Source organism: Myotis yumanensis, unplaced genomic scaffold (assembly GCF_028538775.1).
Source record: "Myotis yumanensis isolate MYYU_CA2020_CCGP unplaced genomic scaffold, mMyoYum1.0.hap1 SCAF_8, whole genome shotgun sequence".
NCBI lineage: Eukaryota > Metazoa > Chordata > Mammalia > Chiroptera > Vespertilionidae > Myotis > Myotis yumanensis.
In genome coordinates, this window is record NW_027223759.1 from 48,302,277 (window position 1) to 48,323,281 (window position 21,005).

Here is a 21,005-nt window from a genome sequence, read left to right on the forward strand (position 1 = left end):
TTCTTAGGTGATGCAGACACTGCTGTAGAAGGAGAACCACTGCTTTAATGTATGGCTCCTCGATGGCATATCTATAGTTTCACTCATTCAGCCAACATTTATTGCAGAGGGCTTTGCTCCCTACTGAAGATTCATTAGTGACCACATATGTGTGATTCTTGTCTTGATAAATGGGCAACTTTTTTCCACTTTGCTCACAGATGTGTAATTACAGCTGTCACAGCGCTGTCAACAGTATTCAGGTAGGGCCTCCTTGAGGAATGACATTAAGCGAATCTGTGGAGGATGAGGAGGGCTTGGTCGGACGGATTAGGGAGGAGAGGGAGCTTCCTAGTCATAGGAAGAGCATGTGTGAAGGTAGGCAGAGCAGTCTCCTAGATCTAAATAATGAATCTCGGACGGGAGAGATTTCAGGCTGGACTAGTTCCCAGTCGTCATTACAAGGAGCCAGGTGCCTATTCTGATGACTTCCGAAGCTGGTTGTTTCCCAAACTGCAGGGTATGGAGCCAGGAGAGAAGGAGCTGTCAGCCCAGGCAATCTGGCCCATCAGTCCTAATGAAGTGGGCTGCCTCAGGGAGCCGAAGCAAACGTTATTTTGAAATCCTCCTGTTCTGGAGGAGATCCCAGTGGCGTATTGGCAACTCATCCCAATTTCTCTCTACTCCAGTTTCTGGGCCTCTGAGCATTGCTAGGGAAAGAGAAAGGTAGCAAACAGCAAGATGAGCTCATTAAATTCCAGGCTCAGTTCACCTGTGCTTCTGGCCAGGCTCATCAGCCCTTTCATTCCTTGTCACATCCACCGTCCACACCACAGCTGCCCCTCACATCCCCAGGCTCACTCCCAACTCTCACCCTGTGGCGGGTGACCTCCCACCTCTTCTATGGATTCTCCATCTGCGCATCTGAGAGCATTCATTTTTCATTCCTGGGCTCATAGCTCTTTCTTCTTATTCTAAGATGTTTAAATGTAAAAGCCTTTGTTTTTGTTTGCCTTCTGTTTTTCTTTTATATTTTTGTCACAATCTGTAAACAAGTAGACCTCCTATTTTAAAAATGTCCTTCTCTTCACCCTGGCTGGGTGGCTCTCATACACCAAAAGGTTGCAGGTTCGATTCCTGGTCAGGGCACATACATACGGGAGGCAACTGATCAATGTTTCTCTCTCATTTATGTTTCTTTTTCTTTCTCTAAAATCAATAAAACCAAACCAACCAAACAAAAAACACATATCCTCAGGTGAGGATAAAAAAATGTTCTATTTGTTCTTGAACTTCATCTGTTTTTCTATTTATACACATTAAATTTATTCAGAACCAAGAATATCTAATTCAGATCTCTAAGCATTTGCTTTCACTCTTTCCTTTGAGGAAATGGGATGTTTAGACATTGCCGAACACTGCTGGTTCTTTTCAAGCCTGCTTTGTTTTCTGCCCCTTCATTACTCCCCACAGATTGTCTTCTGTCTTCATTTCCTACTGTTGTAATAGTATAGAATGTTCTTGAAGGTCCCATTTAGTTATGAAATATTATGATCACAAGGAACTTGCTTCTCTTCCATCTGCGTTTTTTTAAGAGCTTTTATTCTAAACCCTTATAGTGGATAACTTAAAATGTATCTTTTCCTAAAAGTGTGTCTTACACACTGATTTGAAATATTTGACTTTGTAACTTACCTTTGTTCCCATCCAGATTTTTCTCAAGGCAGTGGGATCCTTATGCCATCTTCTTATATGCAGAAAGCGTAGCAGAGCCTCACATCGCTTTCTTCTCACATTTCTTTTGGGAGTACAGGCGTTTCACAATTTGACCTTGCGCCTGTCCGATTCATATCCATGCTTTCTCTTTCCAATACAGATTTCATGGATCTTCCGGGAGCTGACTGATAATCCAAACTTCACAAAGAAATAAGCCCCCTCAGTTCCTTGTTTTAAATATGCTTTTGGAGGAGTGCCAATACCAGTCCCTAGTTCCCTTGTGTCCTGTAAATTTTTGTCTCACTTCTCAAATATGACATTTGCCACTTTCTTTTCTCAAGGTCTGATAGCATTGGCAGTTTTCAGCTTCCTTACCCTGTTTGTATTATTTTTCCAGTTTAGATGAGTTTTTTTTATTTGGTTAAGATTTCCTTTGCCCCCATTCTTTCCGTTTGACTCCTTGAGTTCTGTCAGCCTTATTGAGGGTGCAGTGTAATTCCCTTCTCCTGTATTTGAATTTTTATAGTCGGCCTTATTATTTTTAGTTTCTTTGATATTTTCCTCAATGTTCTTGCCTTTTCTACCTCCCCTCAGAATTTCAAATGGAGATACGTCATTATCCTTGAATAACTTGTGATATGTTCATGTCATTTTGAATTCTTAGTATTTTTGTTGTATTGATGAACCACTATATAGCTAACTAACCCCATGTTGATGAACATCTATTACTGGTAGTCTTTATGTTGAACATATTTTGGTTAATATTTCTTTAATTGCCCAAAACACAAAAAACATAAAGACCTTTATTCTCGTCTATATAGGCTATGGAATTTAGTGAATTTTTATTTCCTTTCATCTTTTTAAAAATACATTCTAATGTTTGTTATAATATCTGAATTCATTCATTCAGGTTATTTTATTTCATTATTAATTTAGTATGTGTGTCTTCTTTTAATTTCTATTTTAAAATATGTATTTAGCTATAACTATATTATAACAATTATTTTATTTACTCCTTTATTTAAACACTTTCAAAGGGTGACTGCTCCTAAGAAAGACAACTTAAATATGAATAGATTTTTGGTAATACAAATTTTTCACTTTGACAAATCTACTAAGTGGAAAGAGTAAATATGTTCTCCAATATGGGGTTAGTTAGCTATATAGTGGTTCATCAATACAACAAAAATACTATGATACTATTTTTTAAAAGAAAGAAACAATCTCTCTCTACATAATATCAAAATATCTCCAAGTGATAACTGATGAAATAAAAAATGGTACCTTGCACATCCATGTTCATAACAGCATATTCACAATAGCTAAGCAGTGAAAGCAACTCAAGTATATATCCATGGATGAATGGAAAAATAAATGTGATACACACACACACACACACACACACACACACACACACAATGGAATCACTCAACTTTAAAAAGAAGGAAAATCTGACATAGGCTACAACATGAACCTTGAGGACATGATGCTAAATGAAATAAGTGAGTCCCCAAAAGACTCATACTGTATGATTCTACACATACGAGGCATCTAAAGTAGTCAGATTCGTAGTAATAGAAAGTAAAAAGGTAGTTGCCATGGGGTGTTGTTGTTTAATGGGTGTAGAGTTTCAGTTTTCCAAGATGAAAAATTCTGGAGATTGGTTAGTCAATAATGTGAATGTATGTCACACTACTGAACTGTACACTTAGATATGGTTAAGATCATAAATGTGTGTCAAGCAAGTTTTATCACAATAAAAAAATCACGGTACAACATATGAAAACTTCAAAGTAAAAAAAAAGAGTTAAAATATATATGTATTTGTAATTACTTGAATAGCCACAAACAGTATAGCATACACAAGTGTATATCAATATCACTTATAAGTTGTAAGTGGGCAGAAGTTTGGAACATGTAGATGTGTGAATCAGCATTGGGAGGGGGATTGTTCACTGGAATATTGTTCTTCTATTTTATTTTCAACCATGAGAACATAGTACTAATTCTTTAAAAACAAAATGAATAAACCCAAACAGTGAGGAGATGGGGTTGGTGTTTATGCCCTCCCCCCCCACCCCCCAATCAATCTCCCATTTTTCAGTAACAGGTTGTGTGCCCGATAGGAAGGGAATGCTTCTTGAAGGCCCCATTCCCAGAGTCCCAAATGTTTCCTTTTACTGACAAAACCTCGTTAGTGACTGTGGTAGGCACAATAATGGCCCCCAACAATGTCCTTATCCGAATAGCTGGGACCCGTGAACATGTTACTTTACATGGCAAATGGGATTAAAGTTACTAATCCATTGACTTTAAATAGGGAGGTTATTCTGGATTATCTGGTTGGCTCAAGTATCATTACAGGGCCCTGAAGGGGAAAAGAGAGGCAGGAGGGAAGTCAGAGTAAAGTGATATCGGAAAGACTGTACCTGCTGCTCTTGGCTTTGAAAGCGGAGGAAGGAGGCCATAATCCAAGGAATGTGGGGGCCTCTGGAAGGTGGAAAAGGCCAGAAAACAGATTCTTCTCCTGAACCTCCAAAAGGAATGCAGACCTGCCAACACCTTGATTTTAGCCCAAGGAGACCTGGATAGGGCCTCTGACCTACAAAACAGTAAGATGGTTTGTATTGTTCTAACCCACTGAATTGTGGTCATTTGTTGCAACACTAATAAAATACAGTGACGATGGAGTGGGCTGAGGAGATGACTGGGAAGAAAATAATCAAACTCCAACTAGTCTCTCTAAAAACTTAGTTGTTTATTCACTTTCTGAATTAAATTTGGATAAAGTTGAAAAATAAACAAACCCCCAAGAATACTGGCATATATAGCATCCTCTCTTCTTTAATATAGAAAAGAAAACTGAAATTGGAGTGCTTTTCTTCCTTTGAAAGTAACACATTTTTCTATTTTCCTAATTGTGTAAGTTCCCTTCTCCTTTCATCCTTGAAAAAAAAATCTGTCAATACCCGATCAGAAAATAAATACAAAGGAACAAGAATCACTCTTGCAATATGTGTAATACTATCAACAATAAAAAATTAAATTAGTATATTGAAAAATAAAATATAAAGAAACAAACAAACAAATCAGTACATGTCTAGGTAGGGATTTTTCCCTCCTACAAATGTAGTTATTTTGGAGTTCTTCGTTGGTGTCAGGCATAGTGCTTTAATTCTGAAAACAATAACATCAAGTAGAAATGATTGGTAGCCCCATTTTACAGATGATAAGCCCAAAGCTTTGAAAAGAGGAGTCTGCTGACTCAGGGCCCACATTCTTAACCACCGAGATTCTCTGCTCTCACACTTGGCTCGTGTCTGCCCACCTGCTCTTCAGGTGCACTGCCCTGCATGTGCTGGGACGTAGCCTCTGGCCTCACACCATATAGAATTTCTTGTCTGTAGATTTCATTAGATTACTTTTCCCCTCACATTCTGTCATTCAAACTATAATCCCCATTTTCCTAATAATCATCTCTGCTCTTTGCTACTTTCAATGTAGATTTTAATACACTATTGCACCTTCAGTGTCCCTGTGTTGTTTTTTTAATTTGACCTTTATAAAAACGCAATGACATCCAATAATTCTTTGAGCTTATTTTCTCTTTCATCTCTTGATTTAGAAACACAGGAAGACACAAAGTAAGTGCTGTCTAACTTGTTCTTCTATTTTCTATTACAGACCCCCTCTGTCCCTTTCAGACCATGGCACCCTTCACTTCCCTTGGGTTTTGCATTCTACAGAAGGTCGCTCTATCTGCTCAGCACATTAGGTGCTCATGGCTCCCTTACCTTCCACGTGGGCACTGGTGACTTCTCCCTCGTGGATCTTGACTCCAGAGACTCTCCAGTGCTGATTCTGACAACATGATCTGACACAGCTCTCCTGAGCTGAGGAAAGACTGCCTCCTGCTTCCTGCTCTTCTGATTCACTGGAAAGAAATCTGTCCTTTCATATTAGATGTTTTCTGAGCATTTTCTCTGGGATTTCTCTGAAATTTCAAGCAGAAGCATGAAAAACACAGTCCCCAGAGAGTGTGAATCTCTGAAGCTTCCTGTTTATATTCCTCCTGAGGGCTGTTCCATGTGTGACTGTGTCACCCACCACCTGCCTGCCTTTAGCATTGCGCCGTTGCACAATAGGGCATCTCTCAGTATGTGGAAAAAGAGGGATTGATGGGATGAAGTTTCTAGAAATGTCCGAGTGTGTGTGTGCTAGAGTCCCTCTCTCCCTCCCTCTCCTCACCTGCACCCCTCTCTCCTACAGGGATCTGGCATTCTGTTATTTGCTACTGTTATTTTTACCATGGATCTCACCTGGGTTTTGTTTAGTGAATATTCCTTTCAGAGTGTCAAATTATTAATATTTATTTCTTTTTTTCAATGCTGCCACAACTTTGTGACTCATCGTAACCTTACATTGTTATTGCAATAGGAAAGATGAGAAGGCGAGCCTTTAACACCACCACTACCCAGAGGTCAGCACCACAAAGATATCTGTGCTGCAAAGTGCTTCTTGTCTTCGTCCTCAGCTGGGGTCATCACTCTGCATACCGTGCTCCCATCCCTAGCTGTTTGCTCTATTCGCCTTTACTTCCCCTTCTTCTCTTTTCCAAGCCCACCCAGGCCATGTGCTCTTCCAGCACCAAGGCCTTCTGTGTTCAGTTGGGCAAGTGTGTTCTGTTACCACTTGTCATCTTCAATGGTAGGACCCTGACCACTTTGCTTCTGTGTAGCCCTCTTTCATCCTAAAGGCTGCACACGATGTTCTTTCCAGGAGACCCTGCTGGGCCCTTTCTCCATCCTCACATGCTTTTCCTCACGGTGAGTTACACTCAGATGATTTATTGAGCCTCATCTGTAATATGTCTTTGATTCCCTTACACTCACTGAGAACCCTCTGTGTCCCTAAATGAAAAGCACCTGGCAGGGAGGTAACCTTCTCTTCCTTTGCCACAGTTCTATTTCATGCTTGTTTCAATGAAACCAACTCCTAAACTGCCTGCGATTCTTACTGAAAACATAAATACGTCATAAACTCTGCTTAACAAGTCATAGCATCGTTGATTCTTAGAGTTGAAAGAGGTCTTAGAAGGAGATTAGTTATATGTGGTATGAGGATAGCATGATATAAAATTAAACAAAGTCATGATGTAAAACTGTATATAAAATATGGCCGTGTGTGTGTGTGTGCGTGTGTGTGTCCTGGAAAGTGGAAAGGTATACATCACAATGTTAACAGGGGTGTGTGTGTGTGTGTCTGGGTATGATTACTGAAGCTTTTAATCTTCTTTCATATACTTACCCACATTTTCCAACTTTTCTTTAATAAGCAATATCAGATTATAGAAAACATTGGAGAATTGCCTTTAAATTTCCGAATGAAATTTTTTTCAGCCTAGAATTTTATGCCAATCTAATTAATTATCAATAGCAGGCTAGAATAAAAACATGTTAAACATGAAAGTATTAAAAACACGTAGTTTCAATTTTGAGGACGCTCAGTGAAAATGGTTTATGACAAAACAAGGGAATAAACCAGTGAAGCAGAACATAGGATGCAGGAAACAAAATACCTAAACCAAAGAAAGGATTTGAAGAAATTCCTCGGACAACAGACTTGCAAGTAGTCAGGGGAAATAATCACCTTACAAGGAGTAGAGGCGGAGAGGAGCTCACCCCACGCCCCCGTGGGAGAAATAATTATGAAATTAGCTTCGATGTGTCCCTAAATGTCAGTTTCAATGGGGAGGGTTATTCACACATTCATTATTCAGCATCTATTTATGAAGCACCTATTATGTGCCATTGCTTAGCTAAGTGCTGCAAACATAACATTGAATAAAAAAATATATTGTTTTTATGTAACATAAGAAGATAATGGCCACATCTCTTTTCATTTCCCCACAGCCCCGCCCCCCTTTCATAAATGAAGGCCTCCCTCTGTTATAAATAAGGACGTCCATTGCAGAGGATTTATATAACCTGCCCAAGGTTGCCAATTAGTGTCAAGGCTGGGATTCAAACAATGACCTGCGCCTGTGCTTTCTTTGCTCTGTTCAAAGCAAAGTTTTCTTTTCTTCAGGGGGGGAAAAGTCTTTACTAAGAAATCTGCTTTCTTAGAATTGCATACTTGGGAACAATGGCGAGGAAAAAAAAATTTGAAAGCTCTCCTGGCTGGCCATTTTGCAGATGAAGTGTCTGGAGAAGTCTGAACCTGATCGTCTGTGACAAACACCTCTGTGTGGATGGACCCTGGGCGGATGCAGCTGCGGAGCCACCCAAATTCCTGCCGCCCTCCCCAAATGCCTGCTCAGTGTAACCGCAAATTGAAAATAAACTTCTAAACCATTGTCAGGGATGTAGTTCAAGACACTGTGTGCTGAAGGGTCTTTTAAAGTTGCTTTTCATTACAGCCTGGTCTTTTCCAATGGGCAGGATTCATTTTCTTCTCTTTAAGTGTGCTCAGCGAGAGGAAAAGGGATCTTGAAAAGACTTAGGTCTTCTTTCCTGGTGCCCTGTGTGAACTGCATCCTATTCTTCACCGCTGGGACCATTGTCTTCCTTCCTCTCCCCACCCACAATCTCCTTCTCCAACAGTCTGTCACTCTCAGGCAAGCTGCTCCAAGGTTCCCAAACTCTGTACGCAGCCAAGTGTTTGTTGGACGTGGGCAGGTGTCTGCGCAGCCCCCAGCTTCTATGAAATCAGGTTTGACATAAGCCCCTAAGCCAACCTCAGGCTTGGTTAGCACAATGGCTTAAGGTTTTGACCCTTGAAACCAGACTGCCTGGGTTCTAATCCCACCTCCATCTCTAATTTGCTTTGTGACCTTGGACACACTACATAGTTTTTCTGGGCCTTCGCTTTCGGTAAATAGGAAGGACACCAGCCCTTCCTTTGTAGGACTTGGATGGGCACTAAGCGAGGTAATGTGTGTAAAGCATCATAACCATGTCTGGCAAAGGGGATGAGTGATTTTGGATTTCACAGAATTATTTCACAGTAGCCTCACCAGTACTCGTTCACCATGCCTTCCGACCCTCAAAATAATTTGTCCCAGGATTTTAAGCAAAAGATTCCCAATGGACAGTATAACCTATTTATATGGAAAAGCAATGTTTCTATTCCCAGTCTGTTCTCCCTGATCCTTAGGAAAAAGCAGTTAGCTCAGATGCCGTGAGCCTGGTAGGTTCCTTCTCCCTGAGAGCATGGAGTCCTTAGGTTCCCACACTTCTTCCTCTTCTCAAGCTGCTCTTCCCCCAGCACCTCACAAAGCCTGCTAACCTGGGGAACCTGTGTCACAACTCTGGAGAGGATTTAATTAGTAACGTTCTCAAAGTTACATGTTATTACCAGGTTTTTAATGGTCAAACCTGATTTCAAAAAGGAAAACACTTCCTCTCAACCCCAGAAAGTGTGACTAGTGCTCTATATTAGCTGCATGGGCTATTGTGTCCTCAGTCTCGAGCACTTAAGGCGATTTACCTGTTTGCCAAACCTCCTCCGCATGCTTCCTGGGCAAACTTGAGTCCCTGGGAGGAAGGTCACTATCAGAAATTAGGGAGACCAGCCTGCTACTAACCTTTAAAGACTCTGTAAACTACAGCCAACAAAACCGGCGAAGAAAAAGAAGTCCACCCTTTCCTTAAAGATTGGGCTTCCTCAGGATTTGTCCTGGCCTCACCTCTACCTCCCTTCATTTCTCTTTCCTCCACTCCCCTTTCCTGGCTTTGCATTATTTTAAGAATCATATTCACATCCAAAGCTTCAAAAACTGTCTGTACATTTGTAGATGCCTGGGAGAAAGTTACTCTCCACCCTCTCCATATTCTCCAAGGCAGAGGAGTACTCATATGATAATGGCCTCTTTCAAAAGTAGGCAGAATCACTGCTATTTGGGTTCTTGGTTGGGTTTCCCCCTGCACTGAGCAATTCTCCAACACCAGCTGCTGTCCCACAGTTTAACTCAATGCTGGCACTATCTACCTGGAGATCGCCTCAGATCCCCAGGTTAAGGGTTTAGTCCCACGAGACTGTCCCCCCCCCCCCCCATCAGATGCCAACCCCAAGTCCAGGTTGTCGCCTATGCTTTGACAACTTGGCTATAAATCAGAGGTTCTCTTGACCTCCTCCCTCTTTGGATTTGGTTAATTTGCTAGAGAAGCTCACAGAAGTCAGGGAAACACGTACTTATGTTTCTCAGCTTATTAAAGGACATGATAAAGGATACAGGTGAAGAGCCAGGTGAAGAGATGCATAGGGCAAGGTCTGGGAGGTTCCTGAGCATGGAAGCTTCTGTCCCCAAGGAGATCAGGTGCATTATCCTCCCTGTGTGGATGTGTTCATCCCCCTGAAAGATCTCCATACCCCTTTCCTTTGGAATTTTATGGAGGCATTTCCAGCCCCTTTCCCTACCTGGAGAAGTGGGGCTGGGGCTGAAAATTCCAAGCTTCTGGTTGTGGCTTGGTCTTTCTGGTGACCTCCCCCGACCCCCCAACCCTGCATCCAGGATCCATCCAAGAGCCCACCCAGGGTCACCTCATTAGGACAAAAGATGCTCCTACTGCTCAAATTACTTCAGAGTTTTAGGAGTTCTGTACCAGAAACTGGGCAGAGACCGATACGTATGTTTTCTGTTATCTCACAACTGCATATTGAAATATCACTTCATGGGTGTGCCTCTTTCATCTGTCTCTTCTTTCTTCTCCTGGTTGGAATATTAAAGACCGGTTTTGGATCATCCATGAGAGGAGGCTCTGTCTCTTCTCTTGGTGCAGCTGAACTGGTTGGCTACTCGGGGCTCTGCTGCGTCCAAGTAGACCTGGTCGCCATCTGCTGTTGGTTTTCCTGGCCTGCCTTCTTCCTCTTCACCATGGTAGGTGTGAAAGGGCCAGGGCGCACTTTGCAAGAGGCACAGATCCACTTGTACTTCTTTCTCAACTTCTCTCTCCCTTTTCTTTTTCTTTTCCTCTCACATAGCAGCTGAGCTGTGGCAGCTGCTGTGGTTGGGATCTTGTCTGGTTAAGTAACAGGATTTGGGGAACAAATGTCCTATATACAATTTTTTTCTCTTCTTTCTTTCTTTCTTTCTTTCTTTCTTTCTTTCTTTCTTTCTTTCTCATTCATTCATTTAAATATTTTATTTTAAATGTACTTTTTAATCCTGACTCAAGTCCATTGATGTATATGTCCATCCTTACACTGATACCTCACTATTGTGATTTACTTTGTATTAAGTTTTGAAATTGGGTGATGTAAGTCCTTCAGGTCTTTTTCCCTCCCTCCCTCCCTCCCTCCCTCCCTCCCTCCCTCCCTCCCTCCCTCCCTTCCTTCCTTTTGTTTTCTTTTCCAAAATCATCTTGGCCATTCTGGGTTCTTTGCAGTTTCATAAAAATCTTAGGATCAGGTTGTCATTTGAAAACAACAACAAAACCCCCAAATCTCCTAGGTATGCCTGTACTTCTTTGTTTCCAATATTATGAATGGAATTGAGAGCAGTATGATTTAGTAACAATAAATAAAGCATTTGGAGTCAGGTCAAAAGATCTGGGGTGTGAATACTCTCTTTCCAGTTACCAATTTTTGACTCTGGATTCTTCAACTGCAAATTGTACCAATAATACTGGAATCCTTACTCGGGACGCAGCACCTAGTTTCTAATTTCACACCAAGAAGCTTCCTTTCTCCCACCCTAGTCGTTGTTCCTCTTCAAGAGGTCAGAATACTAATTGAAATGGTAATCTTCTGACAATGATTAGGCCACATATATACCTATGAGGGGTCACTATTGGTCAAGAGATGGGCATGTGTGTGTTTCTCTCTGCTATTTCCCTTCTGTTCCTGTCATTTCCATGCTCTGGTACCAGGAGCCCTGAAGTCTGGCCACACATGCTCCCCTCTGTGCTACAGAGTATTCTCATCCTTAGGCTCGGCAAGAGTTCGATGGTTGGTGGAAAAATGAAGCCATCTTTGACCTGGACCTAAGTTGTTAATTCCAACGTGGCTTTAAGATAGAATCCTGTAGTGCTGGGCTACTGGGCACAGTTTCAACAAAATAATAGTGTGCTATTTTGCTTCTCACTATTTTTGTTTCTTGGGTCTATTGCTTCCTTTAGGCCCTCAACCTTTTCCCATAAGGTCTTAGAGAAATTTATATACAAGACGTAAAAAGAGTGAGTTTCTAAACCAGGACTGTACTAGAAACTCAAACTTCACCTTAATGTTTAATACCTTCCACCAATTTCTGAAGATTGAAAGAGTGGTGCATGCAAAAGCCTTTGGTATGGTCCATGATAGGTGCTTAACACATGCTAGCAGCTCTGTCCTAGAATGTAGCCTAGAATACTAGATTCTTGTTACTAAGGGCAGTCCATGTGTAAGCAGCACCAGCAATGTTTGAGAGCTTGTAAGAAAATCAGAACCTTGGCTTGTACTGGACTACCAATCTGCACTTTCACAAGACTTCCAGGTATTTCCAAGGCATACTACAATCTGAGGAGCACTGCTGTAGAGTATGTGTGTCCCTCATGCTGTCTTTCCTGCTCTCACAGCCATGTGTTTATAGCTTGGATTGCCTCTAGGACTGAGGAGCATATTGTTACAAATGACATGCTTTCCAAGTTAACTCACATGTGTTTGTCAATAAAGTTTGAAGAGAAGCTTTTAGTTGTGGATTTATCTTTTCCTAAAGGAAATGTGAACTGGCATATGTTGAAGGAACCAATAGAAAGGACCCACAGGCAGGTAACAGAAGGAGAGCTCCTCTGCCTGTGGCGTGAGACAGGTGTGGAGACAAATCCCCGAGTGCAGAGAGCACTTGCCTTTTTAACGAGCTACCAGGTGATGGATGCCTCTCCAGAGGATCCTTTGCTTCCAAGAGGGAAAAAAGTATAATTGAACTTATAGACTGTTCTTTCTAGTCAACAGCAATTTGTGTGTGAGCTCCAAAGGACAGAGGCTATTAAGGTTCTAGTGAGCAGGCTAGACGCTCAGTCAACTGGGGTTATAGGTTTTTGACTTGTACCTTCTTATTAATATTCCTTAGATTTGGATATTACTAAATCAATGGTGTTTTATTTTTAAACTCCTAAATTTTTACTTGTAGTTTTATGTTAACTATTTTCTTAAGATTTTTTTTGTCTTTTCTATTTTCTCCCCTTTCCTTGTACTAAGTTGTCATAATGGGTTATCCAAAGAACCTTTTTCTAAAAATTAAATGTTATATATGATTACTACTGAATAAAATACAAATATCATGTAAAGTAGAAGTTTGAAAAGAGATCAGTGGATACCAGAGACTGCAAGTGGTGGTGGTGGTGGTGGTGGGGGGAGGGGGGTCAGGGAGGAGGCTGAGTACAAAGGGGAATGAGAGAATTTGGGGGGTGGGGTGGGGGGGATAGAACTGTTCCATATCTTGATTATGGTGGTGGTTACCCAAATTTATGCATTTGTCAAAACTCATAGAACTGTACGCTTAAAAGGGGTAAATTTTAAAGTTTGTAAGTTATAACTCAATAAGAAAGATAAGGGGTGGGAAGTTCCAATCTGCAAACAAATGAAAATAATTACACTGAGGTCCATAGGAATGGAATGGTGGTGGAGTGGGGGTATGTTCTTACCTTTTAGAGGCCACAAGGCTTTTAGTCTTTAGAGCCAGTGGGACTGAGTTCACCCTGTAAGTTATAGAATTCTCTGTTGCCTCAGTTTCCTGGTCTGTCAAATTGAGTTAACAGCAGCATCTACTTAATGGAGCTACTGTTAGGATTAAACAATGATGACAAAACAGAGGAAAGGGCACTGAAAATTTAAAGCTTTGTAATGGGAGAAAGTATCTGATTTTTCCCCCTCACCTCACTCTTGATGAGGTCATCCTTGTCTCTGCTGAAAAATAGTCTTCATTACGAATCCCCCACACGTAACTCTGCCCAACCTGCCATGTCAGGCAGCCATTGCTGAGTAAACACCCTGGAATGAACCTTAGAGAGAGAATAAATCACCTCTCATGCCATGCTCCCTCCAGGTGAGGACTGAGGTCATTGCAAGAGGCATAACAAATAGTCGACATAATGTACTAAACTAATAGATTCTATAAGGAAAACTAAATGGAAAATTTTTCTTGAGTACCAGGCACCTCTGGCTGAAAAGATAGTAGAGCCAGTGTTATTATAGATGTAGTTGAATCAATAATACTTTTTCATTCATTTTTCAAAACTGCCTATTTTAACCAGCTGAGAGGTAAGGAGATATTAGATATTGTCAAGGGCAATTTTTCATTCTCACATGGATTATATTCTGGGACATTGTTCTTCAAAATAGCTCCATTTCTGTTTTTTTATTTTTTCTCTCAGAAATGTACTCAATTTTCTTCCAGCAGCGTGAATTCATCTAGAAAGCTATGACAATCAATTAAGTAAATGGGAAAATAGAATGCTTGTAATTATGATAATCAAGCTATATGAAACCCACTGTCTTAGGTCTAATACCCACACATCTTTAAGCAATATATTAATTAAGCTTTGGCTAATGGTTTAAATTAGAATCAAGCCTTTATAATTTTTAAAAATCACTCAGAGAGAAAAAGAAAATATTTGAGAAATAATATGCAGCTGTTGGTTTTCAAAACAATTCAGCATCATGACTATGTTGTCATTTCCCTGGATCATGGAGACAATTCCAGTATGCTTTATTGATGTGACAATTGAAGGAATTTTGTAGGTAGCAAAATTTTTAGAAGTTTCCCTATTCCTGTAAGTAAGGAGGTTGGCAAACTTTTCCTGTAAAGGACCAGATAATAAATATTTTAAACTTTGAACAAGAGTGAAAGTTGAAGCTACATGAGTGTACTTAGATAACAAATTTCTACAGTTTCTGCACTGATGGAATTAAAAACATAATAAAACAATAAATGAGTACTTTTTTTGGCAATACACATCTACTAATGAGAAGGGTGAACTTCTTTCTACCGAGATAGTATTTTGCTTAGTTGGGTTTCAATGCTAGTGTCCCCTATCATCAAGTCATTGCAAATGTTCGTCCTGAAACCATGCTTAGCTCCTAGGCAGCAGGCTAGATGTGGTTCAGAGAGCAGTTTGCTAATCCCTGGTCTTGATCAGTGTTTTCCTCTTCAATGTGCATTAGAATCACCTACAGGGCTTGTTAAAACAGACTGCATAGCCACCCCTCATGTTTCTGATGGGGTATTTTTTTTTTTAAAATATATTTTATTGATTTTTCACAGAGAGGAAGGGAGAGAGATAGAGAGAGTTAGAAACATCGATGAGAGAGAAACATCGATCAGCTGCCTCCTGCACATCCCCCACCGGGGATGTGCCCGCAACCCAGGTACATGCCCTTGACCGGAATCGAACCCGGGACCTCTCAGTCCGCAGGCCGACGCTCTATCCACTGAGCCAAACCGGTTTCGGCCTCTGATGGGGTATTTCTAATAAATTCCCACTTGACCCTGATGCTCCTAGCTTGAGACAATACTTGCAGAACACTGCTCTTGATGTTGGGCCTTTTAAAAAGCCACATTGAACACAAATCTATCTATTTTACATTTTCATCATTTACACATTTCAGCTCACCTGTTAGATTCTACCTTTTTGAACTCCAAGGTACAGGGGTAGTAAATCCAAAGTTGAATTTCCATTAAAAAGTAAAGAAGACCTATTTAGTTAGATTGGGATTGATAATAAAAAGAACTTGTCTCTTAAATAGCTATTACTTTCTTGCTTATGGTGTCAGGCATCAGCAATCAGCATCTACTTGTTTGCCGCAAAGAATACCATTTTTCCAGCCTATCAAATTTTTTAAATAGTATACAACATTCCAAAGGATATATGTAGGTGAAACATAAGAATGACAGTTTTGCCTTAGATTCAATGTGTACTAACTCACCCAAGTACATTAACAATATAAAGCTCTCTGGATAGAATTTGTTGGCATGTTCAACTCATAGAATTTAACACAAAAATGTTCCTGAAGCCACCAAGAGGCAAGGGAGATATCAGCTTCCTAATCCGGGAGTTGCCCCTGGCCTACTAGACCAAGTCATCTCTGAGTTGACTGTTAGGTTGCCCTAGGCTGTCAGGGATGAACTCTGAATGGCTTGAACTATGACCTAGATTGAGGTTGTGAACAAGGTTAATGATGCCAAGGCATCAGCGAATGGTAACTATCACCTCTCACCAAAAATATTCTTTCAGAAAAGAAGCAAAGTGCAAAATATGTTCTCCTTCTGTTTATTTATCCCAATGGTTTAAAAAATCAGCTTTATGGAACCATAATATTCCTCAGGACAGATGGGCTTACACATTAGCATCGTGCTTTCAATCCACAGTTTACATTTCAAGAGGAAGGTGAAGAAACTGAATGTAAAGACATCGTCAGCATCTATTTGTCACTTTCAGTTTTATGACATTGATACAAAAAATAGTATTCTGATTAGCAGCTTGATTGGCAACCCATGTAACCCTAAACAGTACTACAAACCTGGAGAGTGCACTTTTACAGACAATTACATTTGGCGAAATAGTATGTACAATTTTGACAAATAAATACATAAATACAATCATTCATATATAACGATATACCTAAATGTCAATTATCATCAACAAGTGTTTCTAGTAAATTACTTCTTTCATTCACAAGTTACGTTTTTGCTTATAAAAACTATCTTCACCTTTACCGAAGAAATCACATCATCAATCCCCCCACTAAACCCACATATTAGGAAAGGTAGAAAATGAATCCCAGGCGTTTTATGTAAATGTTCCATTGTCTTTAGATAGAAGAGATTTCATTGAAAAACTCCTTCCTTAGCATCTCTGTAAAGAGTTTGTTGTCCCTATATCATATCACAAAAAGAGGTGTGTTTTTCTTCTGAATTTAATCCAAATAAAAAATGATCTTCATTTTTATTCTAGTATTTAAAAATACAATATTATATATTGAAACTGGCATTTGAGTCAATATAAGACACAAAGCCACACAATCTAGTCACCAAAGATAAAATTTTTTTCCCAAAATAAATTTAAGAAAAAAAATGTAAGAATATAGACACTAATCATTAATACCTTTTGTTATACAATGCAAAACGAAAAAAAATGTATGGGGACAGTCAGAAGGTTTTTGTAAAAACTGTCTGAATGACTCCAAGTACAATACTGCCTGAAATATTATTTTATATCAGAAATAATAATTTTTTAAAAAATGGCATCACAAATAACCGAAACCATAATTTGGACAGTGTCAAAATTAACAAAAGTAGAAAATTAGAGCATTTTCTGATCACTTTGACTTAAACATTTTTTGAACATTCAAAAAACAAAGGCAAACATGCTTTACGCTATTGCAACTGGACAAATGGCCTTGCCTCACCAAGCTCCATGCAGAAGAAAATGTACCCAGCAAGCACATTCTAGCTATGCGTAATGGTGGGGAGAAGAAAAAAACGCCTTTAAAATATATACATACGGTCTTTGATGTATATTTACATGTTTGTCACATGGGCACTACCTAGCATAAAAAAGTTAGGAAATAGTTCTTTAAGACATGATTTTCTGATTTTTGCTCCTTTTAAAGATTAGGGCTCTATTCATAACACACACACACACACACACACACACACACACACATCCCAATTGATAGATGTACATATATAATGTTTATAGCACATAATTCCTTGACACCAATGGTGACTTGAGTCAGCATAAGGTGAATGCAAGACGGTAGTATGAGACAGAAGCTTGACTCAGCCACAGGACTGACAGGTGAACCACGTACAAAGTCATGAGACCTCTGCAGTGACTGGAACTCACAGCAGTTAAAGGGTGCGGTTGGAGGGTGGCTCACCTGTGCTAATCCATCTCTCCCCAGTTCTTACAGTTCTGATGACTGTAAGATGAAGATGTAGTAAGGGACCGGGAGGCCTGTCTCACATTGGGTTCTTCTGGGGCTGGGGATGAGAGACCCAGTGTTTTCAGTAAATAGGCCATGACTTCCATTTATTCATTTTGTCTACCTGTTTGCTACCAACTTCTAAGGGGGCTTCCAAAGGTCATATTAAAAAAAGATATACTCTTTCAGTTGTGGGCCTTCCTTTGAATGAAAACACAGTTTTCTAATGAGTGATAGAAGTTGTGGAATGTGTGGTTTGCTGAGGGCCTATTCTTCCCATAGAAGTGGACTAGCTCCACTGATCCTCACAGTTCTGACTGAGACTTCAGATCAAGTCTCAAGTTTCCTGAGCTCTAAGTTGCTGTGATACATTTTGCAAAGCATGTGCTTCAACTGCTCTAATATACCCCTCGCCAGAGGCTCCTCCCCAAAGAAAGCCAGCTGCCTTCCCTTTCAGCATCCTGGGAGATCAGGGCAATGCACTGAAATAATAACTTATTCATTGAAACCAGAATGAATGACAGAGAAATCGAAGCTTCCACAAACAATTAGCATCTCCAAGGAAAAGTTTTAGAAGAATCAGGTGCAATAACAGTTCATATCTAATCTTTATTTTGGCAGATTTATATTAAAATGATGTGACTACTACTTCTGACCATCACTTTAGCATTTAGCATAATGCATGATACGTTGCATTACGTAGCACCTTTTAAACCGAGGATCTCAAAATACTTAGCAAATGAGATTTGCTCTCACAGCACCTGTGAGGTAGGTGTTTTTTTCCAGCCATTTTATAAGTGAGCGTATTTGAAGCACAATAAGGTAAAGATACCTGCTTACATGACCCAACTGTATTACGGCATCAGTAGAACCTGAACTCAAGCTTCCCCCTCTTCTTTCCCATGAACCCCAATTACAGAGCCTTCAGAACATTCCTATCAGCAAGGATGATAGAGGTACTTGGATGTTTCGAATATTAGAGAGTATTATATCTCTTAGCTGTAGGGCTAAATCATTCAATAACGTTGGTATCTGCTAATAAAAGATTTTTCTCATGTACTTTGCAAATGTGTGGGAAGGACATCTTATACGATTGCTAAGCTTATGTGAATTATAATGCATATATAAATTTGTATTTTCTCTGTGTGATTTATTGTTCTTCTGGCCTCCCACCAACTTATTTCTACACATGTGCCTGCCTGAGACAGAAACTGTAAAATGCATTTAGCTACATGATGTGGAGGGTAGCAGAAACGATGACATCTGGCAAAATCCCCTTGGAGGCACAGGTCATGTGTGTTCGATGAGCAAGCAAAATCATCTTCCAAACATACAAAGTATTTGATTCTTAAGTTTAAACTTCCATTTATTTAACTGCAGCCTCCCTGCAAGTACTACTAGTAAGTTCATTTCTTGTTGGAACCACAGATACTGTACACATGATGTGGTAATGTATGTAAAAATTAAATGTAACAGCACACACAATACTAATCACTCGCATCCAGTGTGTCTTCCTAACTGTGCATTACTTCTGAGCTGTTTTTGAAAAAGAGTTATTTCTTTACTTCTGCAGAGATGCAATGAAGACATTTACTGTGAGTTGCAGTTTCCCAGAACCAGATTTGTATCTCAGTCGCACAGTATGGAAATCCTAGCGGTTGGTAGGAAGTTGCTTTTTGAGATAAATGCAAGGCCTTAGGACCTGAGAATAAAATCTGGCCCTTCTCACTTATGCATTGTTTCTATGACCGGAGCCTAATGCTTGTAAATTGGCAATCCAAGAAAGGAACTAGGAGCAGGAAGAAAACGCTTTTTACAAAACCCCTTCACCAGTTCACTTCTCCTGGTGACACCTGTAAAATACCAACACCCAAGCCCCGTTTCTTAAAAAAGAAATGTATTTACACTGGTAAAAACTCTAACATCTGAGATGCTTCTTGCTTGACATGTCATTCCAGATTCTGTGCATCTCTTCCGGAGAGATCTGATGCACAGTGATAACTCGGCGGTACCTACACAAACTGTAGGCCATTTTCCAGTGATTGAAGCCACTGTTCTGAAAAGGATGAATGCCCAGCTTGCGAAGACACAGTCCTACATAGACGTCTTCCAGGTGAAGCAGCCTTGTGTGGAGTGAGGTCTTGTAAATGAGTTCAGCCACATCGGCTGAGAAGATATAGCCAGTCCCCGAACAGAACGGCGGGTAGTTACTGTCAGGGTACAGATCCCTGGGCATGTACCACTTACTGCGGACGTCCCGGATGGGCCCTCCATTGATGACATAGCCAGTAAAATACCTCCTTCTTGGTTTGGTGGAGGGTTTTAGTAGTTTATAAATAAGATTGTCCATGTTTACAAAAATGTCACTGTCTGTTTTCATGACATACTTGGCTTTCGAACAAAAAGTGGCCACCCACCTCATCCCCATCAATGTTTTGAGGGTAAGGTTATGGTAGGAGTCGATGAAGTCCTCCACGATGATGTCGTGGAAGATTTGGCTCTCTTGCTCCACCATCTGATTCAGAACAGGATCAGCGTTCTTGCCCAGGAGGAACAGCGTGGCGATCTTGATCCCTTTAAAGCTGTTCTCGTCCCCCCATGTCTCTCGGATGGCCTGGCGGGCATCGAATTCTTTGTGGGTGGTGCTGATGAGGATAACAAGGAAAGGAATGTTTTTCTCACATTTGTTGGGCTCATTTATAAGAAATTCAAAAGAATGTGGGTTTATAGGTCGAGTTCTTATGTTGCCAAACGTGAAGTTTTTTCTGGCAACTGTTAGGTGGCTGAATGGCTTGGAGCCAGAGTAGGAAGAAGTAGGACGAGTTACGCTCAAGTACCAGAGAGCGCTGGCCCAGCACACAACTGTCAAAACATACAGACAGGACACCTTTGAAGCCATGGTCTTGAGAGCACGTCTATTCCAAATACTGAAGAATATGCCTTCTTGGCATTAGTTTCTTTTCATCTCGCAAAGGTAGCATATTACTAGTTAATCTTAAAGTTTGATAGAGAAGTGTGAGTGTAGCATTGTCCATGGGTCTTAGTGGCAGTCTGCTATCTCTGCATTCATTTTACTTTCTTCCAACCCTGATCGAAGGCTTCATGCCTCATAGATCTTCCTCTTAACTCTGCAAAATCAATAAAGTAAAGTTGTTCAGATTTATGAAGTCATTTCATATTCTCACATAAACATAGTATGGGTTTAAGAATTGCCCACGATGACTAAAATAAACATAACCATTTCCTCAGTACTGAAAACTTCCTGACACAACCATCCTCCCCTTTCTTCCCTTGATAGAAGGGGTTTATGGATAATCACACCCAATAACAAATATATAGATTATGAACTCTAGATGAATATGCAGTAAATGGAACATTAGTAACTAAAACAAGTTTCCTTCTCTTCA

General features: G+C 40.2%; 1 protein-coding gene across 3 annotated transcripts in view; it reads right to left on the bottom strand.

Moving 5' to 3' along the window:
* Positions 1–15,937: 15,937 nt before the first annotated feature.
* Positions 15,938–21,005, bottom strand: part of B3GALT1 (beta-1,3-galactosyltransferase 1) — a 500,198-nt gene continuing 495,130 nt past the window's right edge. For all 3 annotated transcript variants that reach the window (XM_070422813.1, XM_070422814.1, XM_070422815.1), the window contains one exon: positions 15,938–20,726. In XM_070422813.1, the coding sequence (XP_070278914.1) occupies positions 19,517–20,497 (981 nt within the window). In that variant the 5' untranslated portion in view covers positions 20,498–20,726 and the 3' untranslated portion in view covers positions 15,938–19,516. The remainder of the gene's footprint in view (positions 20,727–21,005) is intronic.